This window comes from Coregonus lavaretus (genome assembly GCF_964263955.1).
Source record: "Coregonus lavaretus genome assembly, contig: HAP1_SCAFFOLD_638, whole genome shotgun sequence".
Lineage (NCBI taxonomy): Eukaryota > Metazoa > Chordata > Actinopteri > Salmoniformes > Salmonidae > Coregonus > Coregonus lavaretus.
In genome coordinates, this window is record NW_028158770.1 from 60,148 (window position 1) to 86,814 (window position 26,667).

Here is a 26,667-nt window from a genome sequence, read left to right on the forward strand (position 1 = left end):
CATTGGCCTTCATCATTCTTAAATGGAAGAAGTTTGGAACCACCAAGACTCTTCCTAGAGCTGGCCGCCCGGCCAAACTGAGAAATCGGGGGAGAAGGGCCTTGGTCAGGGAGGTGACCAAGCACCTGATATCTGTGGAGATGGGAGAACCTTCCAGAAGAACAATCATCTCTGGAGCTCTCCACCAAATCAGACCTTTATGGTAGAGTGGCCAGACGGAAACCACTCCTCAGTAAAAGGCACAAGACAGCCCGCTTGGAGTTTGCCAAAAGCCACCTAAAGGACTCTCAGACCATGAGAAACAAGATTCTCTGGTCTGATGAAACCAAGATTGAACTATTTGGCCTGAATGCCAAGCGTCATGTCTGGAGGAAACCTGGCACCATCCCTACGGTGAAGCATGGTGGTGGCAGCATCATGCTGTGGGGATGTTTTTCAGCGGCAGGGACTGGGAGACTAGTCAGGATCGAGGGAAAGATGAACGGAACAAAGTACAGAGAGATCCTTGATGAAAACCTGCTCCAGAGCGCTCAGGACCTCAGACTGGGGCAAAGGTTCACCTTCCAACAGGAGGACAACCCTAAGCACACAGCCAAGATAACACAGGAGTGGCTTCGGGACAAGTCTCTGAATGTCCTTGAGTGGCCCAGCCAAAGCCTGGACTTGAACCCGATCGAACATCTCTGGAGAGACCTGAAAATAGCTGTGCAGCGATGCTCCCCATCCAACCTGACAGAGCTTGAGAGGATCTGCAGAGAAGAATGGGAGAAACTCCTCAAATACAGGTGTGCCAAGCTTGTAGCGTCATACCCAAGAAGACTTGAGGCTGTAATCGCTGCCAAAGATGCTTCTACAAAGTACTTATTTTTTTTTTTTTTTGGGGGGGGGGGGGGGGGTTATAAAATGTGCCCACATTTCTAAAAACCTGTTTTTGCTTAGTCATTATGGGGTATTGTGTGTAGATTGATGAGGTGTAAAAAACTATAATCCATTTTAGAATAAGGCTGCACATGTAACAAAATGTGGAAAAAGTCAAGGGGTCTGAATACTTTCCGAATGCACTGAAAAAATAAATAAACGCAACATGTAAAGTGTTGGTCCCATGTTTCATGAGCCGAAATAAAAGATTCCAGACATTTTCCATACGCACAAAAACCTTATTTCTCTCACATTTTGTGCACAAATTTGTTTACATCCCTGTTAGTGAGCATTTCTCCTTTTCCAAGAGTATCCATCCATCTGAAAGGTGTAGCATAATCAAGAACCTGATTAAACAGCATGATCATTACACAGGTGCACCTTGTGCTGGGGACAATAAAAGGCCACTCTAAAATGTGCAGTTTTGTCACAGAACACAATGCTACAAATGTCTCAAGTTTTGAGGGAGTGTGCAATTGGCATGCTGACTGCAGGAATGTCCTCCAGAGCTGTTGCCAGATAATTGAATGTTCATTTCTCTACCATAAGCCGCCTCCAACGTCGTTTTAGAGAATTTGGCAGTACGTCCAACTGGCCTCACAACCGCAGACCACGTGTAACCACGCCAGCCCAGGACCTACATCCGGCTTCTTCACCTGCGGGATCGTCTGAGTCCAGTCACCCGGACAGCTGATGAAACTGAGGAGTATTTCTGTCTGTAGTAAACTCATTCTGATTGGCTGGGCCTGGCTCCCCAGTTGGTGGGCCTGGCTCTCAAGTGAGTGGGCGTATGTTCTCCCAGGCCCATCCATGGCTGCGCCCCTGACCAGTTATGTGAAATCCATAGATTAGGGCCTAATGAATTTATTTCAATTGACTGATTTCCTTATATGAACTGTAACTCAGTAAAATCGTTAATTATTGCATGTTGCGTTTATATTTTTGTTCAGTGTATAACACATTCTTCCATATACACTGAGTGTACAAAACATTAGGAACACCTGCTCTATCCATGACAGACTGACCAGGTGAAAGCTATGATTCCTTATTGATGTCACTTGTTAAATCCACTTCAATCAGTGTAGATGAAGGGGAGGAGACAGGTTAAAGAAGGATTTTTAAGCCTTGAGACAATTGAGACATGGATTGTGTATGGGTGCCATTCAGTGAGTGAATAGGCAAGACAAAAGATTTAAGTGCCTTTGAACGGGGTATGGTAGTAGGTGCCAGAAGCACCGGTTTGTGTCAAGAACTGCAACGCTGCTGGGTTTTTCACACTCAACAGTTTCCTGTGTGTATCAAGAATGTTCCACCACCCAAAGGACATCCAGCCAACTTGACACAACTGTGGGAAGCTTGGAGTCAACATGGGCCAGCATTCCTGTGGAACGCTTTCGACACTTTGTAGAGTCCATGCCCCAACGAATTTAGGCTGTTCTGAGGGCGGGGGGCAAGTCAATATTAGGAAGGTGTTATTAATGTTTTATACACTGTATATCACACATTATAAACTGGGTGACTTAGTGGTGGTTCGAGCACTGAATGCTGATTGGCTGAAAACCGTGGTATATCACGGGTATGACAAAACATTTATTTTTACTGTTCTAATTACGTTGGTAACCAGTTTATAATAGCAATAAGGCACCTCTGGGGTTTGTGGTATATGACCAATATACCACGGCTAAGGGCGTAAGAACAGCGTTTAGCTGTGGTATATTGGCTATATACGACACCCCATCTGGCCTTATTGCTTAATTATACCATATATATCAGTGGACCACAGGCGTTTCTCCCCTTACTTGACATGGGGTGCATCTCAATAGTCTGAAGTAACTTCTAAGCTCCTCTCCTTCATCTACATTGACGTAAAATAAACTGGAACAAAAGCCTGCATACCCTATGGGTGTCCCAAACCAGGACTGAAGAACATTAGTAGTGATGGAGGAGAGGAGACAAGGAGAGGAAGGCAATTGTATTGAGATACACCCACAGAAAGAAGAGTGCAGTCTTCCCCCTGGGATCTAGCAGTGATTTATAAAAGGGCATAAGCAATACCTGCTGATGCTGAGTCAGACTACACTCTGCACACCTCACTGCATTCGGCATGGTTGTCATGACAACAAAACAAAGGCAGCCAGACGACAGATAATAGGTGTGTGCGTGTGTGTTTCATCACTCAAGAGGATGTCTCAACAACGTGCGTCGGGAATCCTGAAATAGCCTACTCAAGGCCAGTGTAAAGTTAGGCCAACTCCGTTTGAGATTTAGGATTCCAATGGTTCGCCATGTTGGCACCTAAAGTTCTAACACAGTTTACATTCTAGAAAGAATCTTAGAACGTTGTCATGGAGTGTTTGACGCCAACATGAAGGATAACCTAGCTGCTGAAACAAACTCTCAGAGAGAGAGAGAGAGAGAGAGAGAGAGAGAGAGAGAGAGAGAGAGAGAGAGAGAGAGAGAGAGAGAGAGAGAGAGAGAGAGAGAGAGAGAGAGAGAGAAGAGAGAGAGAGAGAGAGAGAGAGAGAGAGAGAGAGAGAGAGAGAGAGAGAGAGAGAGAGAGAGTATGTAAAAGAGAGAGAAGAGAGAGAGAGAGAGAGAGAGAGAGAGAGTATGTGAGAGCGAGAGAGAGAATGAGAGTATGTGAGAGAGAGAGTATGTGAGAGAGAGAGAGAGAATAACTTGTGACTATTAATCCTTAGTGCTGAGCGCGAGGGTATTACCTCCATTCCTCCCAGAACAGAACAGACCGAGTGATGCCAGGAGCTTGTCACTTTGATCACAGTCCACAGCAGGAGCCTAGTCAGTGGACTGCAACGCTCACAGTCTTGCACATAGAAACAAATAATGTAGAGCAGATGGGATTCCCTAGTCCTATTTTCTACATGCAAGAGAATCATGTCTGTTCTACACTATCCATTTCTATCTGGACGTTTGGTATGCTTGCAGCCGCCCCTGAAAAAGCCCCAGCGCCAAACTCAGGACAGTGAACCCAAGAGAATGCTATTCCTATCCTACTGACTACACACAAGAAAGGAGACCCCTCTCTACCCTCACCACCCAACCCCACTCTCCCCACCCAGACCTGTTCACAACACTGCGTTTCCCATGAAGCTGTGAGATGAACACAGTATAAGTAGCATCTCTGTCTCTGCGTTGTTGGAAAAGGACCCGTAAGTAAGCATTTCACTGTTAGTCTACACCTGTTGTTTACCAAGCACGTGCTAAATAAAATGTGATTTGATTAATGCAACTTTAATAACAACCTATCAGTCAGAATTAAACAAGAATGAGGCTAAATGTCTGTGGACTGGCCACTGCATGAGTCTATAATTGAAGGGATAATCCTGATTCAGACAAGCCACAACATGATCAACCAGGAAATAAAAGGCTGCTAGCCCACTTTATATACATACCATGAAGCCTATGGATATGAGGAGCGATTTTCCAGTACTGGCTGAATTCATCAGCAGCTGTCCTTTCTGATGTCATCAACTAGAATTAATGACTAGAATGTTCTTCAAAACTCTCCAAAGGGATCAAACCAAGGGGCCTGGATGTAGCCTAGGCCTAGTTGGACACAATTCATGGACTTGAGTTTGAGTTCACTATCTGACCTCTAGTAATAGACTAGGGGCCTACAGTATTTCATATTTTACAAATAATAATGGATTATCTGTAACATTAACCTGGTCTAATGTAGCCTAGAATAACAGAGTTATGTAGAAAACAATACTTTGTATACAATCTACAGTATATGTGGTCCTTTGTAGCTCAGTTGGTAGAGCATGGTGCTTGTGACGCCAGGGTAGTGGGTTCAATTCCCGGGACCATACATAAAATATTTGCATGCATGACTAAGTCGCTCTGGATAAAAGCATCTGCTAAATGGCATATCTTTTATATTGATTTCCTTCAAATAGGAAGGAATGCTTTTAGCCTTTCCTAAAAGGAGTGGTTGTATTTCTTGTCATGGCCCTAGAACAGCAAGGTTGTTATCCTATACTGACACTAAAGCTGGGACGATAAACTGAAAATTATCAACACCGACCACTTATCGTGAACATTTTGCTGATTTCGGTCATGACGGTAAATAACCTATAGGGCCGTACTAGAGAAATGTGAAGTTTTTAATTTTTTAATATGGGTTATTGTTTATGGGACAATTGATAGCTACAACATTCAAAGTAGTAGTAGTTTTAAGGGTAATATAAAAAAAATTACTGTGGTGCACAATGTTATAAACTTATCGATCCATTTATTGTTATCGTGATTATTCAGTCAATTTATCGTGATATGGATTTTTGGCCATGTCGGCCAGCTCTACAGACACCCTGGCATTACATAGCATATTAAATAAACTAACCTCAGCTCACCAAATATCTAGGATTGGTTGATTAGGTGTGAAAATTGAAAATACTTGATCTACAGCCAAATAGGTTAGCTGACCACGTCACGCACACACACTGGACTCTACCCATACACTCACACAGACACTCCAACACATACACACACTGGACTCTACCCACACGGACACTCCAACACATACACACACTGGACTCTACCCACACGGACACTCCAACACATACACACACTGGACTCTACCCACACGGACACTCCAACACATACACACACTGGACTCTACCCATACACTCACACAGACACTCCAACACATACACACTCACATAACAGGAACACACAGGGACACTGTCGCCACACACACACACACTCATCACATACGCTGTTGCTACTGTATATTATCTATCCTGTTGCCTAGTCACTTTATCCCTACCTATATGTACATATATACTTCAATTACCTCGTACCCCTGCACATTGACTCGGTACAGGTACCCCATTAATATAGCCAAGCAATCATTGACCCGGTACAGGTACCCCATGTATATAGCCAAGCTATCATTGACCCGGTACAGGTACCCCATGTATATAGCCAAGTTATCATTGACCCGGTACAGGTACCCCATGTATATAGCCAAGTTATCATTGACCTGGTACAGGTACCCCATGTATATAGCCAAGCTATCATTGACCCGGTACAGGTACCCCATGTATATAGCCAAGCTATCATTGACCCGGTACTGGTACCCCATGTATATAGCCAAACTATCATTGACTCGGTACTGGTACCCCATGTATACAGTGCTATGAAAAAGTATTTGCCCGGACATTCTCCTGTAGAATTCTCTGATACAGAGCAGAATTCATGGTTCCTTCTATTAAGGCAAGTCGTCCAGGTCCTGAGGCAGCAAAGCATCCCCAAACCATCACACCACCACCACCATGCTTGACCTTTGGTATGATGTTCTTACTGTGGAATGCAGAGATTGGTTTTCGCCAGGCATTACTGGAACCATGTCGTCCAAAAAGTTATACTTTTGAATCATCTGTCCATAGAACATTCTTTCAAGAGTCTTGATGATCATCCAGGTGCTTTTTGGCAAACTTGAGTCAACATTTTGGACGAGATGGGTCCCATTATGCCTGGCGAAAACCAAACATTGCATTCCACAGTAAGAACATCATACCAAAGGTCAAGCATGGTGGTGGTGGTGTGATGGTTTGGGGATGCTTTGCTGCCTCAGGACCTGGACGACTTGCCTTAATAGAAGGAACCATGAATTCTGCTCTGTATCAGAGAATTCTACAGGAGAATATCAGACCATCCGTCTGTGAGCTGAAGCTGAAGCGCAGCTGGGTCATGCAGCAAGACAATGATCCAAAACACACAATCAAGTCTACATGAAAATTGCTAAAAAGCAACAAATTGGAAGTTTTGGAATGGCCTAGTCAAAGTCCAGACCTAATCCCAATTGAGATGTTGTGGCAGGACTTGAAACAAGCAGTTCATGCTTGAAAACCCACGCGTCACTGAGTTAAAGCAGTTCTGCATGGAAGAGTGGGCCAAAATTCCTCCACAGCGACGTGAGAGACTGATCAACAACTACAGGAAGCATTTGGTTGGAGTCATTGCAGCTAAAGGTGGCACAACCAGTTATTGAGTGTAAGGGGTCAATTACTTTTTCACACAGGGGAATTGGGTGTTGCATAACTTTGTTTATGAAATAAATATGTAATTGTTGTGTTATTTGTTCACTTATGTTCCCTTTATCTAATATTAGGTTTTGGTTGATGATCTGATAACATTCAGTATCACAAATATGCAAAAGTAGAGAAAATTAGAAAGGGGGCAAATTATTTTTCATAGCACTGTATAGCCAAGCTATCATTGACTCGGTACTGGTACCCCATGTATATAGCCAAGTTATCATTGACCCGGTACAGATACCCCATGTACACTGCTCAAAAAAATTAAGGGAACATTAAAATAACACATCCTAGATCTGAATGAATTAAATAATCTTATTAAATACTTTTTTCTTTACATAGTTGAATGTGCTGACAACAAAATCACACAAAAAGTATCAATGGAAATCAAATGTATCAACCCATTGAGGTCTGGATTTGGAGTCACACTCAAAATTAAAGTGGAAAACCACACTACAGGCTGATCCAACTTGGATGTAATGTCCTTAAAACAAGTCAAAATGAGGCTCAGTAGTGTGTGTGGCCTCCACGTGCCTGTATGACCTCCCTACAATGGCTGGGCATGCTCCTGATGAGGTGGCGGATGGTCTCCTGAGGGATCTCCTCCCAGACCTGGACTAAAGCATCCGCCAACTCCTGGACAGTCTGTGGTGCAACATGGCGTTGGTGGATGGAGCGAGACATGATGTCCCAGATGTGCTCAATTGGATTCAGGTCTGGGGAACGGGCAGGCCAGTCCATAGCATCAATGCCTTCCTCTTGCAGGAACTGCTGACACACTCCAGCCACATGAGGTCTAGCATTGTCTTGCATTAGGAGGAATCCAGGGCCAACCGCACCAGCATATGGTCTCACAAGGAGTCTGAGGATCTCATCTCGGTACCTAATGGCAGTCAGGCTACCTCTGGCGAGCACATGGAGGGCTGTGCGGCCCCACAAAGAAATGCCACCCCACACCATGACTGACCCACCGCCAAACCGGTCATGCTGGAGGATGTTGCAGGCAGCAGAGCGTTCTCCACGGCGTCTCCAGACTCTGTCACGTCTGTCACGTGCTCAGTGTGAACCTGCTTTCATCTGTGAAGAGCACAGGGCGCCAGTGGCGAATTTGCTAATCTTGGTGTTCTCTGGCAAATGCCAAACGTCCTGCACGGTGTTGGGCTGTAAGCACAACCCCCACCTGTGGACATCAGGCCCTCATACCACCCTCATGGAGTCTGTTTCTGACCGTTTGAGCAGACACATGCACATTTGTGGCCTGCTGGAGGTCATTTTGCAGGGCTCTGGCAGTGCTCCTCCTGCTCCTCCTTGCACAAAGGCGGAGGTAGTGGTCCTGCTGCTGGGTTGTTGCCCTCCTACGGCCTCCTCCACGTCTCCTGATGTACTGGCCTGTCTCCTGGTAGCGCCTCAATGCTAGGGACACTACGCTGACAGACACAGCAAACCTTCTTGCCACAGCTCGCATTGATGTGCCATCCTGGATGAGCTGCACTACCTGAGCCAGTTGTGTGGGTTGTAGACTCCGTTTCATGCTACCACTAGAGTGAAAGCACTGCCAGTAGGGGTGTAACGATTCGTTTTAACAACGATTCGATTTGTATCACGATTCGTGGTTGTCGATACGATTCAAGGACGATATTGGTTCATTTAGAACGATACGATCCGAAACGATTCAGTGACTTGAAATCGATTCAGTAACCTTTTAGCCAAAAATTCAACCAGTGTGACTGAAATAAATACCTGGTAACCAGTTGCATTTTAATGGCTGGCAATAGTCTTGATATTTTTAACAGTGTTTCATGCCTCCATGCAGACCATCTGGTATTATGAAACTTACCCAGTTCCACAAAGGAGATCCCATTTTCTTCACATAGCTTTATTCAGTGCAGCAGTTTTTTTTGCTCCACCTTTTTGTAAATAAAACTGCAGCAGCTTGACCACAGAGCGATGAAATGTCTCACAGTAAGGAACGTTGCGATCAGCTGATTTCGCGCAATTCTCCAGTGTGTGTGCGGTGCACAGAATGTGCACAAGGGAGTCTCCAACCGCAGCATGTTGCCGGAGTTTTGGCACAACGCCGTTGTAGATACCTACGTTGACAGCAGCCCCGTCTGTGCACACAGCGACCAACTTTGTTGTCCAGTCATCCAAGCCTGTGTCCTGGAAAAGTCTCACAAGTCCGTCTGTTATGGCCTGTGCGGTTCGGTCAGCACCCAATTCAATCAGTCCAATAAAGTCCGAAGTAAACTCTCCGTTGCTGGACACAGACACAATGTAAACTATTTCCTGCTCAGTTTTTGTGATGTCCTCAGATCCATCAAAAAGCAGCCCCCAAAATTCAGCAGACTGCAACTTGGCTCGTAACTCCCCGCTGATGGTGTGAGCGATGCTCTGCATGATCCGTGTGCCCCCTTCACGTGAATGATATGCACCTCCGACATTTACTCCTAGCCGCTTCAGTAAAGGAACATCCTCAGAATAGGAAGACATGGGACGTGCGTGTTTAGCTTTATGGAAAGAGAAAAATATTAAACAGAGCTTGCCACTGTTCTTCATTCAGCTTGTCTCGCCATCTGGCAAGTGGGCGACTGGACATTTATTCTCGGCTAGCTTTTAGCAATGGCTTGCGCCACATTCGTGTGCTCCTTGCTCTTTTCATGTTTGTCAAATAAAGGATGGTTGAAATTCTTTGAGCCTTTATAAAATGCACCTGTTTTGTCTGCTAGATGTGGATTTGAGCGGCAAATCTTGCACCACATTTCAGTGCGCTCATCGTTAGCTTCAAGCCACTGCACATCTTGGAGCCACTTTTCCGAAAAAATTATTTTCTTCGGCTCTGGCTCCAGTTGGCGTTTCTTTGTAGGTGGCGAAACGCCAAAGAAGCTGCTTAATGTCTGTTGCTTTTTGGACATCCCTGACAGTAGTTGACAAGCAACATGTCATGTGTAAGGTTAGATGAGAAGATCGGTCAAGTACGCAAGTGGCATTACGCATTCCTGATTTTTGTCGCGCTTGCGTATCTGCGTACCAGTTATGTGCACCCCTGCATATAAAGTCTGACGTGCTTAAATCCAATGGGTTATTTCCTAGTATCGATACAATCGATTTATTACATTTTAAAACGATGTTAGATCGATATATGTTGTCCAAAAGGCCAACTCGCCGAGCACAGATCGATGTAGTTGGATCATATGAATATAAATCGATACATCGATGTAGTAGATGGATCGTTACACCCCTAACTGCCAGCATTCAAAAGTGACCAAAACATCAGCCAGGAAGCATAGGAACTGAGAAGTGGTCTGTGGTCACCACCTGCAGAACCAGTGCTTTATTGGGGGTGTCTTGCTAATTGCCTATAATTTCCACCTGTTGTCTATTCCATTTGCACAACAGCATGTGAAATTTATTGTCAATCAGTGTTGCTTCCTAAGTGGACAGTTTGATTTCACAGAAGTGTGATTGACTTGGAGTTACATTGTGTTGTTTAAGAGTTCCCTTTATTATTTTGAGCAGTGTATATAGCCAAGTTATCATTGACCCGGTACAGGTACCCCATGTATATAGCCAAGTTATCATTGACTCGGTACAGATACCCCATGTATATAGCCAAGTTATCATTGACTCGCTACAGATACCCCATGTATATAGCCAAGTTATCATTGACCCGCTACAGATACCCCATGTATATAGCCAAGTTATCATTGACCCGGTACAGATACCCCATGTATATAGCCAAGTTATCATTGACCCGCTACAGATACCCCATGTATATAGTCAAGCTACAGTGAGGGAAAAAAGTATTTGATCCCCTGCTGATTTTGTACATTTGCCCACTGACAAAGAAATGATCAGTCTATAATTTTAATGGTAGGTTTATTTGAACAGTGAGAGACAGAATAACAACAACAAAATCCAGAAAAACGCATGTCAAAAATGTTAAATTGATTTCCATTTTAAATGAGGGAAATAAGTATTTGACCCCCTCTCAATCAGAAAGATTTCTGGCTCCCAGGTGTCTTTTATATAGGTAACGAGCTGAGATTAGAAGCACACTCTTAAAGGGAGTGCTCCTAATCTCAGCTTGTTACCTGTATAAAAGACACCCGTCCACAGAAGCAATCAATCAATCAGATTCCAAACTCTCCACCATGGCCAAGACCAAAGAGCTCTCCAAGGATGTCAGGGACAAGATTGTAGACCTACACAAGGCTGGAATGGGCTACAAGACCATCGCCAAGCAGCTTGATGAGAAGGTGACAACAGTTGGTGCGATTATTCGCAAATGGAAGAAACACAAAAGACCTGTCAATCTCCATCGGCCTGGGGCTCCATGCAAGATCTCACCTCGTGGAGTTGCAATGATCATGAGAACGGTGAGGAATCAGCCCAGAACTACACGGGAGGATCTTGTCAATGATCTCAAGGCAGCTGGGACCATAGTCACCAAGAAAACAATTGGTAACACACTACGCCGTGAAGGACTGAAATCCTGCAGTGCCCGCAAGGTCCCCCTGCTCAAGAAAGCACATATACAGGGCCGTCTGAAGTTTGCCAATGAACATCTGAATGATTCAGAGGAGAACTGGGTGAAAGTGTTGTGGTCAGATGAGACCAAAATGGAGCTCTTTGGCATCAACTCAACTCGCCGTGTTTGGAGGAGGAGGAATGCTGCCTATGACCCCAAGAACACCATCCCCACCGTCAAACATGGAGGTGGAAACATTATGCTTTGGGGGTGTTTTTCTGCTAAGGGGACAGGACAACTTCACTGCATCAAAGGGACGATAGACGGGGCCATGTACCGTCAAATCTTGGGTGAGAACCTCCTTCCCTCAGCCAGGGCATTGAAAATGGGTCGTGGATGGGTATTCCAGCATGACAATGACCCAAAACACACGGCCAAGGCAACAAAGGAGTGGCTCAAGAAGAAGCACATTAAGGTCCTGGAGTGGCCTAGCCAGTCTCCAGACCTTAATCCCATAGAAAATCTGTGGAGGGAGCTGAAGGTTCGAGTTGCCAAACGTCAGCCTCGAAACCTTAATGACTTGGAGAAGATCTGCAAAGAGGAGTGGAACAAAATCCCTCCTGAGATGTGTGCAAACCTGGTGGGCAACTACAAGAAACGTCTGACCTCTGTGATTGCCAACAAGGGTTTTGCCACCAAGTGCTAAGTCATGTTTATTTATGATTTCAATAAAGATTTGGAAAGGAAATATAGTTTACATGTCAACAATCCTTTGATTCTAAGCCAACCCCCCCTGTTTTGCTCCATGGTTGCACATGCATCGATTTTGTTGCTAAACAATCTACCCGTCTATAGGAGTTAGTGGAGAGGGGAGAGGTACTGCCCTTCACAGGGCCTGACATGATTCCATCTCCATCAGTCAAGATGGAGTCCGGTCCCAGAGCTCCATGAACAAACACACACAACCTCATCACAGACGCAAGGCAGAAAGAATACAGACGGAACGCAACTCAGAACACAGACAACTCTCAGACTGAATGCAAAACTGAACCCAGACAAAACAATGAGCGATGGAACACTCCAATGGGTTGTTCTATTTCAGGGGATGTTCCGCAGCTGTTTTGTCTGTTATCTTCATCATTAAACCACCATCATCATTCTGGCCTCTAATCACCCCTAACCACAGATAGAGGGTCAGATCTTTTTACACCCCCTAATGGTGAAGGTTATGATTGGGGGTAGGGTAATCTGGTCCTAGATCTGTGGTTAGAGGCAACATACAGTACATGGCGCTGCTGCAGAAATAAAATTCCCATAAGGCCTAGAGTTACCTAAAGTGTCACTGAGCATCATGACAGTCCCTGCACTGACATCACAGCACTGACTACATCACTGATGACATAAGCCTATACAGCTTGTTAGACTCACGTCATAGGCTACTAATTGAAAAACATTGTGAGACACAATCTATCCTATATGAGGTGCAGTCTGGGTGACAGTTGTTCATGCCTGGTCTAAGATTGGGCTACCAACATTCACAATCTGACACTTTCAAAACATCTATTTATATCACACATCCAGTCTAATGATACTGACTGTCTGATTTAGAATGATGGAGGCACAAATAATTATGCATTAAAGCCTGAGAACACCAAACTAGTGTGGCTGGATAAATACATAAATAAATGAATAATAACAAACATGGAGCCAAACTAAAAATGTAACATGATAGGTCAAGGTCAAATGTCTTTAAATGAAGTTAGTATTTATAAGACGAACATTTCGATTAAGTTGTTACTGTAGACCTAATAGGCTCCAGAGCAGAGAGAATGACAGCTGGCTAGACAGAATAGCAGCCTATGCGATGGCCTCTCTCTCTCTCTTCAGTGTTAATTGGTGTTCCTATCCGACTGAACAGGAAAACAAAGCTCTGCTAGCGCAAAAGCAAAACAAACACTGTACAAACAAAGCCAGCCTTGACACAATCGATGCGTGACATTACGCATACGCACCCTACTTGTCCTGTGTGAGTAAAGGACCATAAAACATGTTTAGGGAAGAGCGTTCCCGGATGAAAGCTTCAAATGACATGTAGATTAACGTACACACGCAGAAATAAAACAAATCAGACATGTGCGAATATGTAAACTATGGGATACACCCGTCTGGGGTTTTAAACTCCCTTTGACAGAATGGATGTCACATGCATAAATCGGACCGTTTTAGCAGCTAATAGTTTTACAGAAAAGCAGCTAAACAGATTGACAATGGCTGCATTTAGTTAAAGTAGCAAGATTGTTTCAAACTTGAATCGATTGGATACAATGTAAAGGGCAGCATCAATTTCAACCATTTGAACAATAAACGTAGGGTAAACCTACCTAGCTAGCTATCTCGTAAGGAACTAATAAAATACGAATACGTACGGTACAAGAGTCTATTTTGTATATTTCTCTCGGATGTCTTTGCTGCTGTCTCGATTCTCTATGTAACCGAGCAGGTTTTTCTGGTCACGCCAGCGGTGTGTTGTATGCTGGGCAAAACGTCAGAGGAATATGCGTTTGTGCGAATTAAAATGTACGGAATATTTTAAGAAGGCAGTGCAGAATTCCATTTGGTCTGATTCGAGATGAGCCACAGTCCCGGGATACGCGGCTCGCACAGCACATTTATCTACCAGCCCATTGGTCCTTTCCCCTGTGACGTGGAGGGAATTTCATATCCGGATCACAGAAAAATTAAGATTTCATGGATAATAGCAGCCATGCTCTAGAAAAACATACTCGAATAGTGTTTTGATTATGGCTGTATATTTTTGTTGAGTAAAAATTATTTATAAATGGGAAAAAGTCAATTTGACCCTTGAACCGGTGAAGCAAGATGGCCCTACTGTAGGCCTATCAGTTAGAGACCACAAAACAGGTCTTCACCAAACCTCAGTGAACGCTGGAATTCACGCCTTTAAGGCTGAGCAACTAGGGGTGACTCATAGTATATAATCTTTTCTAGTAATATATATACTCAATAAGATATTTCATAAAATATTTTTGTTAGAAGAAGCCTAACCGGAGTTGTGCGTGGTGTTTTCTATTCATATACTGTACTGTTTTTATGTTGTGTTATGCCAAAATCACAAAAAGATTGACAATATTCTTAAACAATTTCAAATGCCTAGCCTGTGAGTTTGAAAAACGACAATAAAATAAAGACAGTGGCTGCAACGTTAAATGATTTCAAATAAACTAACGACCACACAGTGAGTAATGATTGACTACTATAAAGGCCACATCACTTAATCATATCTGATGGTTTTATAATGAGAAAAACAAACACTCATTGGATTAAAGTAAAGAATGTTTCAGACTTTATTCAGTGGCTTTAATAATACACCTCAAAGATACATATTTACACATATACACAGATATGAATACATATCATTAATTATATAACATCTGTATCAATACTTGTTACCATAGGAAAATAAAGAAAAAAATAATGCTGCAATGTGCTGCATAACGATGTGACACACAGTACACAGTAACAACATTCTAATCTCACTGGGTGCAAATCGAAAATATATACAGTAGAACAATACGTTATAAAAACAGTTATAAACAGTTATAACTAAACGGTTATAACCAAAACTGTTTAAAACCTTTTATTGTGTGTGCTGAAATTTGAGACAACCATCATTCTGAGTTGATCTTTCAGCACAGGATGTATAGTTATATTCCATCTTCGGTTTCCAGTGTACAGACTGCATTCTCAAATGAGCGAAAGGATGATATTTGTATTAATATATTTCCTCTCAGGAGTTTTAAGAAATTACCATGAAAACATGCCCCACAAACCAATTAATAAAATATCTTTGATATACTTAGACCCACGAAAACATATCCATGGTCTTCATACACATCATACACATATTCAATGAAAAATACGAGGTATAGGATAATATCTGTACACATCTTTCTCAAATAAATTAACTTATACACATTGATTAACGCATAAAAATAATGCCTTTAAAGTTTATATGCTCTGGTACAGTACGCAGTTATTTCAACATCAATTGACCTGACATTAATCTTTTTACGGGAATCTCAATCTTCAGGGGATTTCTGTGTAGTGTATAGGATTTAACTTTGAGCCAAGAGAAAAATATTCAGAAGAACATCCTGACCACTGTTATTGTTGAAGTTTCTATGATATCTGACCGTCCTGTAATATCACCCCTGCCTAAAGGAACCCCTGGTAGTTTAAATATCACCCTGCCTAAAGGAACACCTGGTAGTTTAAAGCCCAGCTCTCAGATCACTGGGAACAAAGCCAAGAGACAGCACAGGTGGAGGAAGGAGAAACAGGGAGGGAGAGGGACTGGAAATGTACTGGAGTGCCTCTGGACAAAGCCATAGATGTACAGAGTTGACCAAACTCAAAAAGTATTTAATGACAATAATATTCTAATTTGCATTCTTGCTAGAATGTGATTGTCTTGGTAATTTTACAGTTCAGTTTGTCTTGGGGGATCCAGTAGAAACATATTAAATATAAATCCATCATCTATTTTTAAAGTCACTCATGAGAGGACTGAGGACATAGTGAGAGGTTGACTGCCTGATACTGAGAGAAACATTACGACACAACCGGTTACCAGAGTCCACAGGAGAGAGACTGAGGCGTCTGTCTGTTGAAGTGTTGAGTTCAGTAGAGTAGCTCCTGGCTCCATATCACCTTGTTGGAGTGGGAGGTGCGATACCACACTAGGCTAACAAAGCCTGCCTGTGTGTGAGACTCAGGTCAGGTGAATGGAGCGGGTGTGTCCTTCCTTGTTCATCTCTATCAAACAGGTAGGGGAGAGGCCTGAACTTCCTGTTCTCAGTACGAGTCACCATACGATGATTCCCCAATGTGTGCTAGCCCTCAATCACTGTAAAAGGCTAGGACACTACCCCTCGTCCCTGAGAGTAGAGTATGTCCAGAGGAAAGCAGTCATTCATTACCTTCCCTTCACATTGACAGATAAGCAGCTATTAGACTGCTTTCTGCTACATTCCAGGCAGCCTCCACTTCAGTGTGAGAGTGAAGTATCTGTGGACTCTAATGAAAACCAACTTGTGCAAGCATTTCACTGTAAAGGCTACACCAGTTGTATTCAGCGCATGTGATAAATAACATTTGATTTGAACAGTAGTTGAGGGGAAAAGTGCACATGTCATTTGAACAGCCAACCACTGGGTGGCGCTGTAGCTGTGTCTCAGGGCTCAGAGTGGGTGGGACTTTAAGGCTTGATGTCAGAGAAACTTGTGTAGGTTTCACTGCAGCTGGAGGAGGTGCTGAGGTTGGCAGTTACACTGCCCTCTGTAACAACAAAACACAGACAAGTTCGTTTTCATTAGAGTCCACAGATAATTCTAAAACAAACTAAAATATAGACACACTCCTGTTAATTTTCAAAATAGGTATTTGGGTTGCAAGATACAGTTCTTTCTTACACAAACCGAGAGAGAGAGGCAATGAGAGACAGAAGAGAAAGAGGCACAGACAGACTGACAGACAGAGCCAGTGTACCTGAGCTGCAGAGGGACTGCGAGGACTTGGACTCTGTGATGAGGGTGAGAAGGTTGGCTACTGCTACCCAGCCATCTTTGTTGCTCCCCAGGTTTCTAACAAACCACTGTCCGTCATCTCCCTCTTTAATGAGCTGCACCATGTCTCCACTCTTCACTGACAGGTCCTGAGGCCCTCCTTTCTCCTTCTCATAGTCCGCCACCACCGTGAACCTGTCGCCGACAGCCTGGGGTCACAGGGTAAAGAGAAAAGTTAATATGTTTGTGTCCAGTGTGTCATGTTACCATGTATGTTGCTAGGGAATAACAAACCACTTTCATAACATGTTTTAGACATGTTGGCGACCATGACTCACCAGCTTCCTGCCTCCCTCATCCTCAGGGTCAGAGTTCATGGGGTCCTCGGCGCTGGAGTACCCATCAAGCTCTTCTGGCGCGTCCATGGAGAGAGAGGCCTTGTTCCAACCTACGGGGAGGAGGGAAAGAGAAGGAGAGTAGGAAAGAGAGAAGGGGGAGTAATATAATTCAGCAAACTCGATTGATATCTAGATTAAGATTTAGCAGTGGCACCAACAATTTCAAGACACATCCAAGATAGATTTCAATTTAGAGAATGTTATTATCATGGACTGTTTGATCCCAACATGGAGGATAGTTTGTCAAACTAGGGAAAGGGAGTGACACTCAAGAGGAAAGGAGGGGTGACACAATCGTACACAAGACAAGGTGATATGTACAGTGATAGGTGACGTGTGTGATGAGAACTTGATGCAAACACATCCATTGAGAGAGTACACTGCAAATCCTCAAACAGAACCACAAGAACCAGATTAGAACCCAAAGAATGTGATTAAATAACCAAGAAGAACAGACCTGGAGTCATAGCATCCAGTGAGACCTAGATCAGTGCATTGTGATCAGACAGAAACACAGACACACAGCAACCAACACCAGCCAAGACCAACACTGCAACACATGCTACTGAGAGAGAGACACAGTTTGCCTTACAGTAAACAAACATCACAAATCAGTATTTTCCGGTTGTGAATATCACACAGATATTCAATTGAAATCTCAGAGAGAAGATTTGTCTGCGATTGTGGAACAAGCTAGTGAAGAAGCAGAGCAAGGTCCAGGTCAACCACACAGTGAAGCAGCGTGTTCCTCCCAGGCATGTTGTCACTCTACCTCTCCTCTTGGCCTGTAAGAGACTAGAGGTGCTGAGCCACTTGGCCCTGCTCAGAGTGATGTGAGGAGTCTGACCAGGCTCTGAGGAGAAGAAGCAGCGGCAGTCAGCAGTCTTCTCCTACAACATCGTCCAGATGAATGCTGTGTCAAGTACACAGGTGTGTGGTTGACTCATCCATCAGTTTTACAAAGGCCTTTGAGGCCAACATGGCATGTCATTAATTTGTCACTTGTTTAAAACAAGAGAGTGTTGTACGTATCTTCTGTGTCAACGATCATCAAATTTAGAATGAACTCTTATATCTCCATTTTGTAGTCCCTCGTCAGTCCAGTGTCTTTAGCTAGACAGTCCCATGGCACTCAGCGGGCCCTGGTGGCTGAACGTCTTACATTTATCTACCACAATTCATTCCCTCCCGTTACTCAAATAATGATTGCATGATGGTCACACAGAGATACATTTTGGGAGGATGGGGAGTTGACATGGTGCTGAGATGACTACAGTGAGGGAGGGTCAGGATGGGGTGAATGACTATAGTGAGGGAGGGTCAGGATGGGTGGATGACTACAGTGAAGGAGGGTCAGGATGGGTGGATGACTACAGTGAGGGATAGTCAGGATGGGTGATGACTACAGTGAAGGAGGGTCAGGATGGGTGGATGACTACAGTGAGGGATAGTCAGGATTGGTGATGACTACAGTGAGGGAGAGTCAGGATGGGCGGATGACTACAGTAATATAAATAATAATATGCCATTTAGCAGACGCTTTTATCCAAAGCGACTTACAGTCATGCGTGCATACATTTTTGTGTATGGGTGGTCCCGGGGATCGAACCCACTACCTTGGCGTTACAAGCGCCGTGCTCTACCAGCTGAGCTACAGAGGATGGGCGGATGACTACAGTGATGGGCGCCGTGCTCTACCAGCTGAGCTACAGAGGATGGGCGGATGACTACAGTGAGGGAGAGTCAGGATGGGCGGATGACTACAGTGAGGGAGAGTCAGGATGGGCGGATGACTACAGTGAGGGAGGGTCAGGATGGGCGGATGACTACAGTGAGGGATGGTCAGGATAGGTGGATGACTACAGTGAGGGAGAGTCAGGATGGGCGGATGACTATAGTGAGGGATAGTCAGGATGGGCGGATGACTACAGTGAGGGAGAGTCAGGATGGGCGGATGACTACAGTGAGGGAGAGTCAGGATGGGCGGATGACTACAGTGAGGGAGAGTCAGGATGGGCGGATGACTACAGTGAGGGAGGGTCAGGATGGGCGGATGACTACAGTGAGGGATGGTCAGGATAGGTGGATGACTACAGTGAGGGAGAGTCAGGATGGGCGGATGACTATAGTGAGGGATAGTCAGGATGGGCGGATGACTACAGTGAGGGATGGTCAGGATGGGTGGATGACTACAGTGAGGGAGTGTCAGGATGGGTGGATGACTACAGTGAGGGAGAGTCAGGATGGGCGGATGACTACAGTGAGGGAGGGTCAGGATGGGCGGATGACTACAGTGAGGGAGTGTCAGGACGGGTGGATGACTACAGTGAGGGATGGTCAGGATGGGCGGATGACTACAGTGAGGGAGAGTCAGGATGGGTGGATGACTACAGTGAGGGAGAGTCAGGATGGGTGGATGACTACACTACAGAGTCAAACACAGGTGTGACATGGGCTAGATAGAATACCTTTACACCCAAAGGGAGTTGGGTCACTCTTAATCTCGTGGCGTTTGGCTTTATGGTCAGGGCTAAGGGGGGATCCTGTCGGTCGAAGAAGAGAGACAGAAGAAGAAAGAAATGATAAAGGGAGTGATAGAAAAACAGAGGGAAGAACTTCCTGAAACTGACTAGAATAATTAGCTACCTACTAATACTATTGGACACATGTAAATAATGAGGCTGGGGGATAGACCTGCTAAAACATACTCATTCTAATGTTTTATGTATTAACCACAAACTATACTGTAGTATACCTGGTCGAGAGAATACCATTGGTAATGTTAGACTTTTACCAGCAGGGTGCAGAAATTCTGCAAAGGAAAGCATGCCAAAATATCAGTCTTCAAAAGCCCTGATGCAGTCGACTACTGGAAAGGATTTGCCCTGTCTAAAATCAATTTAGGTTTGGTTAAGAGAGCTTGGGGTTGACTTCGAAATGGACAACATATCTTTGCCATATATGATCGATGACAACATGGGGGATGCCTCCAGGACTCTAGTGTTACCTTTCTGACTCTTCAGATTGCTGAAGCCTTGAAGGGTAAAACGCTTTTTAGCCACTGATACCCTGTCAGTGGTGGGACTGGTGACTGTCCCCTCTATAACCATGGTAGAGAAAGAGGGACAGGAAGGAGAGAGAGTAAAGTGGTTTGAAGAGGACAAGAGAAAGAAAGCTCAGATTAAACTTAAAGGAGGAAGCAGGAAGCAGGAAGGAGGAAGCAGGAAAATATTCAAGGATGGCTTGGGTACCTAACCAGATGAGGGAGGTCACTAAAACTGCAACACAAGTTCGTTTTCTTGTCATGAGCTTTTGACAGCAGTAAAAAACGTTTTCTTTACTCAACAAAATAGGGCAACTCACCTTTGTGTTTTGGGGAGGAGGGGGAGTTGGGGTCAGAGTTGACAGCATCTGTCTTCTTCTCGTCTCCCTTCTTCACACTCTTCTGACAGTTTCTAAATGGACTAAGAGGGAGAAACAAAGAGGTTAAAAAGAGAAGAACAAAGCCTTTTTAGCCACTGTATACCCTCTTGGTTCCTTATCTCTAACTGGCTCTAGCCATGGTTCTCTCTGTAAAATCTGACCTGAGGCAGATAGATGGGCTGTTGCTGGTTGGACTGGGAGACATTGTGTCTGATGCCTTCTTTTGACTGGATTCTGGAACAAATCATCACAGTTACTAACAGAACACTGACACAACAACAGAGAATTTAGCATCCAGATGTGTATCAACTCTGGAATGTGTGGCCGTGTTTCTGTAATGCCTCAGATCCACTATCGTACCCCTGCAGGCTTTCAGCTGGCCAGTCAGAACCTTCCTGATCTCCTTCAACCAAGATGTTTTGATCTCAGGTGTCGCAGCTTGGACGATAAACACCTCCTCTCTGGAATTACACCAGATCTCAAACTTCTTGTTGTCACCCTTGGCGCTCTCCGTGATGCCCACCGCACTCATCTGTTTGAGAGAACCGAAGGATATTACACTTCTGTCAATCACTGTTGAACTCATAACATACTATAGATCAAAGTAAAAATATAAGGAGAGCCAGACAGACAGACAGCCAGACAGACAGACCGCTAGCCAGACTGACAGACCGCCAGACAGACTGCCAGAAAGCCAGTCAGGACATTGAGGAAGTGTTTGAAGCTGTACGAGGGGGCTTTTTCATAACCCTCCCCCAGACAGTGAGCCAGCCAGCCAGACACAAACAGACTCACGTTGAGGGAGTGTTTGAAGCTGTAGGACGGGGCTTTCTCGTAACCCTCCCCGTTCTCCTCCCGTCTCTTACAGAAGAGCAAGGCTTTTTCATGCAGGAACAGGTGTCTCTGCATGGGCTTGAAGCGGGCCAGGTCCTTGACCTTGGCGTGACCTTTCTTGTGTTCCGTCCACACGCTGAATGACCCCTGCATCAATAGCCTGCCCAGCTCCGTCAGGCTACCCTGGGGATCAATAAATTAACACAATCAATCAAAAGTAAGAAAGATAACTGAGCATTGTCTGTGGTACAGAAGATGTTACACTGTTGGGTAACTTTTTCCTCTCCACCCTAAAGCATGAGGAGGATAGCGGTATCGTGGTTAGCTGACCTCATATCCTGTGATGGCGATGAGGTGCATGGAGTCGTTGACGGCCTTCAGGATCCCCAGGATGGAGGACAGCGCCTCCTGTAGGTCCTCTGACCCCTCACAGCCCTTGCTGTACTTCAGTAACTCCTTCAGTATCAGCTGGTACTTGGTTATCCTCTGGACTGGCTTGAGGAGGTACGAGTCCAACCCCAGTTTGTGTTCCAACTTTCTCTGGCACTCCTTCGTAAAAACAAACAATCACACATCAATAAAAAAAAAGAACTTTTTACAAGCTTACTGTATACTGAGCTTGAGGACCCTGAAAGAAAGGTGAAAGGTCACCTGGAAGAAGGTGCAGTCGGAGCACTGTCTCCACAAGCTCTCAGAGCGAGGTTTGTTCTGACAGTACTTCTCATAGATCTGCAGGTCGCCCATCCTCTCCAGGAAGCACCGTCCCACCAGCTCAGGGACGTCTGTGTAGGTCTCCAGCTCCCTGAGGAACGTCCTGATGAGAGACACAGACAGACAACGGGACACAGGTTAGTACTACCGAGGTTGGGAAGCAGTGGGGGGCTTGAGGTAATGTTAACCAAATGTAATATTGTTGAAATTGGTCCCTATAAATCGATATGGTTGAATTAATGTGCATCTTCGGTAACAACTGTTCACAATGACAGGACATTGTTAAGTAAACATTATGTAACATGAGTGTTGCAGTGGAGTGAAAGTCACCTCTTGTGGAACTGGTAGATCTCTGGCATGTTGCCAAACAGGACATCCTTCCTGTTGAGCAGCGCACTGGGGAGGAGATGGGCCATGGCTGGGTTATCCATCTCTGCAGCATAACCCTGGAATAACACACATTAAAATGTTAACACAGGACAATCTGAAAATGAACATCTATGATAAGTCAATTTTCAACAAAAACATATACAAAAAATAATAATTATATATATATATATATATATATATATATATATATATATATATATATATATATATATATATATATATATATATTTATTTATTTTTTACTACATTTAGGACAGTAGGTGAAGTAGTGGCGACCTCTAGTGGTCAGAAGTGACAATCACCTGCAGTACACAGAGTAGCTCCTCTACATACGCCCTCTCAGTCTCCAACAGCTCGTTCATTACATGTCTGTAGGAACAAAACAACAACATTATATTTAACACCAACATAGTATTATCATTTTGATGAACTATACCAAGTATGAAATATCTAACTCTCTTTCTAACCATCTCTTTCCAATTGTGTTTCTCAAGAGGATTCCTTTCATCGATATATTTTAAGGCATTAATTTCAGGCTATATTATGACGTCATTGACCTTTGACCCCTGACCCTACCGTCGGAGCACAGCCAGGTTCTCCTCCTCCTCAGACAGAGAGCCGTGTCTGCTGCCGCAGTTCTGCACCTGGACCTCCACTATTCTGCAGTTTTCTACGTTCAAGATGTTGTCCTCGGCATTCTTCTTCTCTTGACTCCTGTGAGCTACAAGAAATAGAAGGACGGAAAGACGGAATATGAACTACTCATCTGAACTTCAAACAACCAACAAAAGTCATTTCAATCAATCAATAATATATTTTTAGGGTATGAGGTATTGTTTAAGAAGGCACAATTGCAGTTCTTATATGCCACTAGATGGTAATGAATGGATCAGGAACGGGAGAGGCTATAGAGACACTGCTGACCTTCAAAACGACTAACCAAAATCTGACCCTTACCTTACCTTACCCAACCCCTTAACCTAACCTAATTTTAACCTATTCTGAAATAAAATATTGGTTTGCAAGTTAGAAGTGTCCGTATGGCCTTTTCCATAAGAACCAGAGAGACAGGGAGGGACAGGCAGAGAAAGATGGTGACGACCAGTGTGACACGTGGAGCAGAGCGCAGTACTCACCAGGGGAGGACATGGGGGACTTGATGATGGCTTCAGGCCTGGGAGCCACTGGCTGGACGGGCCGTGTCTGTTTGGCTGCCAGCTTCTTCAGACTGACCCTCCTCTTCTCAAACATCTCCTGCATGGACACCTGCTTCTGAAACACTTTCTCTACCTGCTCCTGTTAACACACCCAGAGGGGAGGGAGGGTTAGACGCTGACGTTTTGAGGGTGTATCTCAATAGTCAAAAACTTCTTCCTCTCCTCCTCTCTATTCAATCGTTTGATTATACTTGGGGCCTGGAGTTTTTCCTGACCACATGGAGAGGGGAGGAAAAACCTGGAAAAATATCTAGACCTCCTGGTCAGGTCTCGTGTTCAAAACAAGTGGCCCCACAAATTCAATGTTTTCTCATGTAATAAATATCTGGTGCCTCCAGCTGTCGCCACTTACCCTGAGCTCTGGGTTGAGGATGGAGTCGTAGTCCCTCCTGATGGCGTCGAGGTCGGTGATCTGGTGTTGGGCGGCCGTGTCCAGGTACTTCTCCAGCTCCTGCAACGCCACCTCCGCCCCGTCCTGAGACTGACACCTATCTACCGGCTGAGAGGCAAGGAGGTAGATCCCCTCCTCACACCACCTCGATGCCTGGGGAGGGAGGGGTACATTATACCACAGGCCAGGGGGAGAATTAATCCTTGACTGGCTGAAATCAAAACCTAGCTCTTATACCTTGACACTTGTCATACATCTGAAAGATTCCATCAGCTCTCACCTACTAGAGGGCTACATTGACCAATCACCATATTACTAATCCCCATCTAAACCAGGGTTTGTCAGTGTTTCCAGGACCATACTTTTCCCCTCCAGCCCTCACCTTCTCCAGACAGTGGTGCAGCTCCATGGCCCTGAGGAGGAGGACCTTCTTGGTCTTGAGGAAGGAGGTGACCTCATCACACACGGCCCTCAGCTCACTGCACTTAGGCAGGATGGAGTCCTCAGCGTAGTGAGCACTGTCTATCAGCCCATCTCCCTCAGCGGCCAGGGACAGGGCCCGGTCCAACACATCCTGGAGAGAGAGAGAGACACAGGCAGGTGAGAACACACATGATTATTACAGAGTAAAAAAAAGAAATATGAACAAAGCAGTCATAATGGAAAGCCATTACATCCATGTGACCTTCCTAGCTGCCTCTGCAATAAGGAACTATGCATAACAGCCAACTAAGCATTTTACACAACGTATACAGTCTGTCAAAGATTTCACTGTGGATGTTCTGGACCTTATTGCAGGGATTCTGGATTCAGTTCATGTCCATATATGTGATGTGAATGTAGAACGAGGGAGCAGGCTGTTTCTGTGGTGCAGAACCAGAACCAGCTAGAACATCACTCTACCACCAGTACAGCCAGCTACAGCACCTCCCCCACACAACCCTCTCCTCCTCCTCCTACCCTCTTCCCGCTCTCTTCCCTCCCTTCCTCCCTCCCTCCCTCCGCTCTTCCCTCCCTCCCTCCCTCCGCTCTTCCCTCCCTCCCTCCCTCCGCTCTTCCCTCCCTCCCTCCCTCCCTCCGCTCTTCCCTCCCTCCCTCCCTCCCTCCGCACTGTAGCTCTGCAACGGTCTGGACCATCGAGGGCGACAAGCTCTCTTTCTATACACACACACACACACACATGCACCAACCGACACACACACACACACTCCCTCCCTCCATCTCTCCCTCCCTTGACATACACAATCTGTCTCACCCTCCCTCCTTATATAAATCCCCTTGAATGAAGGGGAGCAGCACAGGACATTACGTCGCCTGTTATCACTGACAATAATATGATGTCCTTTCTCAAAGACAATAACAGCAGCACATCCAGCAGGTGTTGTATATGTTTAGATAGTCACATCCTAGGCAACATGCCATGTTTTCTAGTCACATAGGGACTACTACAGTGATGTATGTGTGAACCAACCAATAGAGGTATGGCCCGCTGCACGTGAGTCTCATCTGCAAAGTCAATACTGTCATTGAGATGAATGGGGTCTATAATGTACTGGAGTACAACTAGAGGGGAAACGGGATACGACCCTTGTCAGCTGGTGTAATCTTGTCATTCAAGCTATGGGGAGGATGATGTGTGCTATTGGGAAGAAGTGTGTGTGTGTGTGTGTGTCTTACGCAGGCTTTCTCCTCCTGGCTGTTGAGTTCTCGTAGGATGTGTTCTGCGTGGGCGGGACTGATGCCAACCTCAGAGAGCCGCGCTACCCGCTCTGATACCACATCCAGCTGGGCACGCACCTGAACACACACACAAACACAGAGGGACAGGTAGAGTCAGAAGACACACACACTCACATACTACACACACACAGACAGACAGAGACACGCACACACTACAAATTGACAAACAGTGACTGGGACTACATCTCCCATGATGCTCGTGTCGCTGTTCCCCTCACCTCACGGAAGTAGTGTTCAAAATGGCGGAGCTGCAGACACTGTTCCAGCTTGGTCTGGTGTCTCTCCCAGAAATCATCAAACGCTGTCTCTGTCTCATCCAGCTGGCCCAGCAGTCTACACACGGATGGAGGAAGAACGATAGATGAATGAAGGGATGGAGAGAGACAGAGAGAGAGATGGAGGAGGGAGGGAGGGAGGGAGGGAGGGAGGGAGGGAGGGAGGGAGGGAGGGAGGGAGGGAGGGAGGGAGGGAAAAATGGAAAGGGAATGAAAGATAGAGGAGAACCTGAGTCAAAGAAAAATGCTAATAAT

The 26,667-nt window shown here is 45.0% G+C and overlaps 2 protein-coding genes across 2 annotated transcripts in view; both read right to left on the reverse strand.

Moving 5' to 3' along the window:
- LOC311123626 (calcium-binding protein 39-like) overlaps window positions 1–14,091 on the reverse strand; it is a 22,895-nt gene extending 8,804 nt beyond the window's left edge. The window contains exon 1 of the mRNA XM_084197867.1: window positions 13,875–14,091. The gene's annotated coding sequence lies outside the window, so the exon portion shown is untranslated. The remainder of the gene's footprint in view (window positions 1–13,874) is intronic.
- Window positions 14,092–14,797: 706 nt separating this feature from the next.
- LOC311123618 (guanine nucleotide exchange factor DBS-like) overlaps window positions 14,798–26,667 on the reverse strand; it is a gene marked incomplete at its 5' end in the record, with an annotated part of 49,926 nt that continues 38,056 nt past the window's right edge. The window contains 20 exons of the mRNA XM_084197850.1: window positions 14,798–16,806; window positions 17,017–17,242; window positions 17,372–17,481; window positions 18,204–18,284; window positions 19,900–19,974; window positions 20,439–20,531; window positions 20,795–20,895; window positions 21,016–21,088; window positions 21,215–21,386; window positions 21,650–21,871; window positions 22,019–22,237; window positions 22,340–22,502; window positions 22,730–22,845; window positions 23,092–23,158; window positions 23,366–23,510; window positions 23,926–24,085; window positions 24,359–24,550; window positions 24,780–24,971; window positions 26,075–26,194; window positions 26,356–26,470. Coding sequence (XP_084053976.1) covers window positions 16,727–16,806; window positions 17,017–17,242; window positions 17,372–17,481; window positions 18,204–18,284; window positions 19,900–19,974; window positions 20,439–20,531; window positions 20,795–20,895; window positions 21,016–21,088; window positions 21,215–21,386; window positions 21,650–21,871; window positions 22,019–22,237; window positions 22,340–22,502; window positions 22,730–22,845; window positions 23,092–23,158; window positions 23,366–23,510; window positions 23,926–24,085; window positions 24,359–24,550; window positions 24,780–24,971; window positions 26,075–26,194; window positions 26,356–26,470 — 2,722 coding nt within the window. The 3' untranslated portion in view covers window positions 14,798–16,726. The remainder of the gene's footprint in view (window positions 16,807–17,016; window positions 17,243–17,371; window positions 17,482–18,203; window positions 18,285–19,899; window positions 19,975–20,438; window positions 20,532–20,794; window positions 20,896–21,015; window positions 21,089–21,214; window positions 21,387–21,649; window positions 21,872–22,018; window positions 22,238–22,339; window positions 22,503–22,729; window positions 22,846–23,091; window positions 23,159–23,365; window positions 23,511–23,925; window positions 24,086–24,358; window positions 24,551–24,779; window positions 24,972–26,074; window positions 26,195–26,355; window positions 26,471–26,667) is intronic.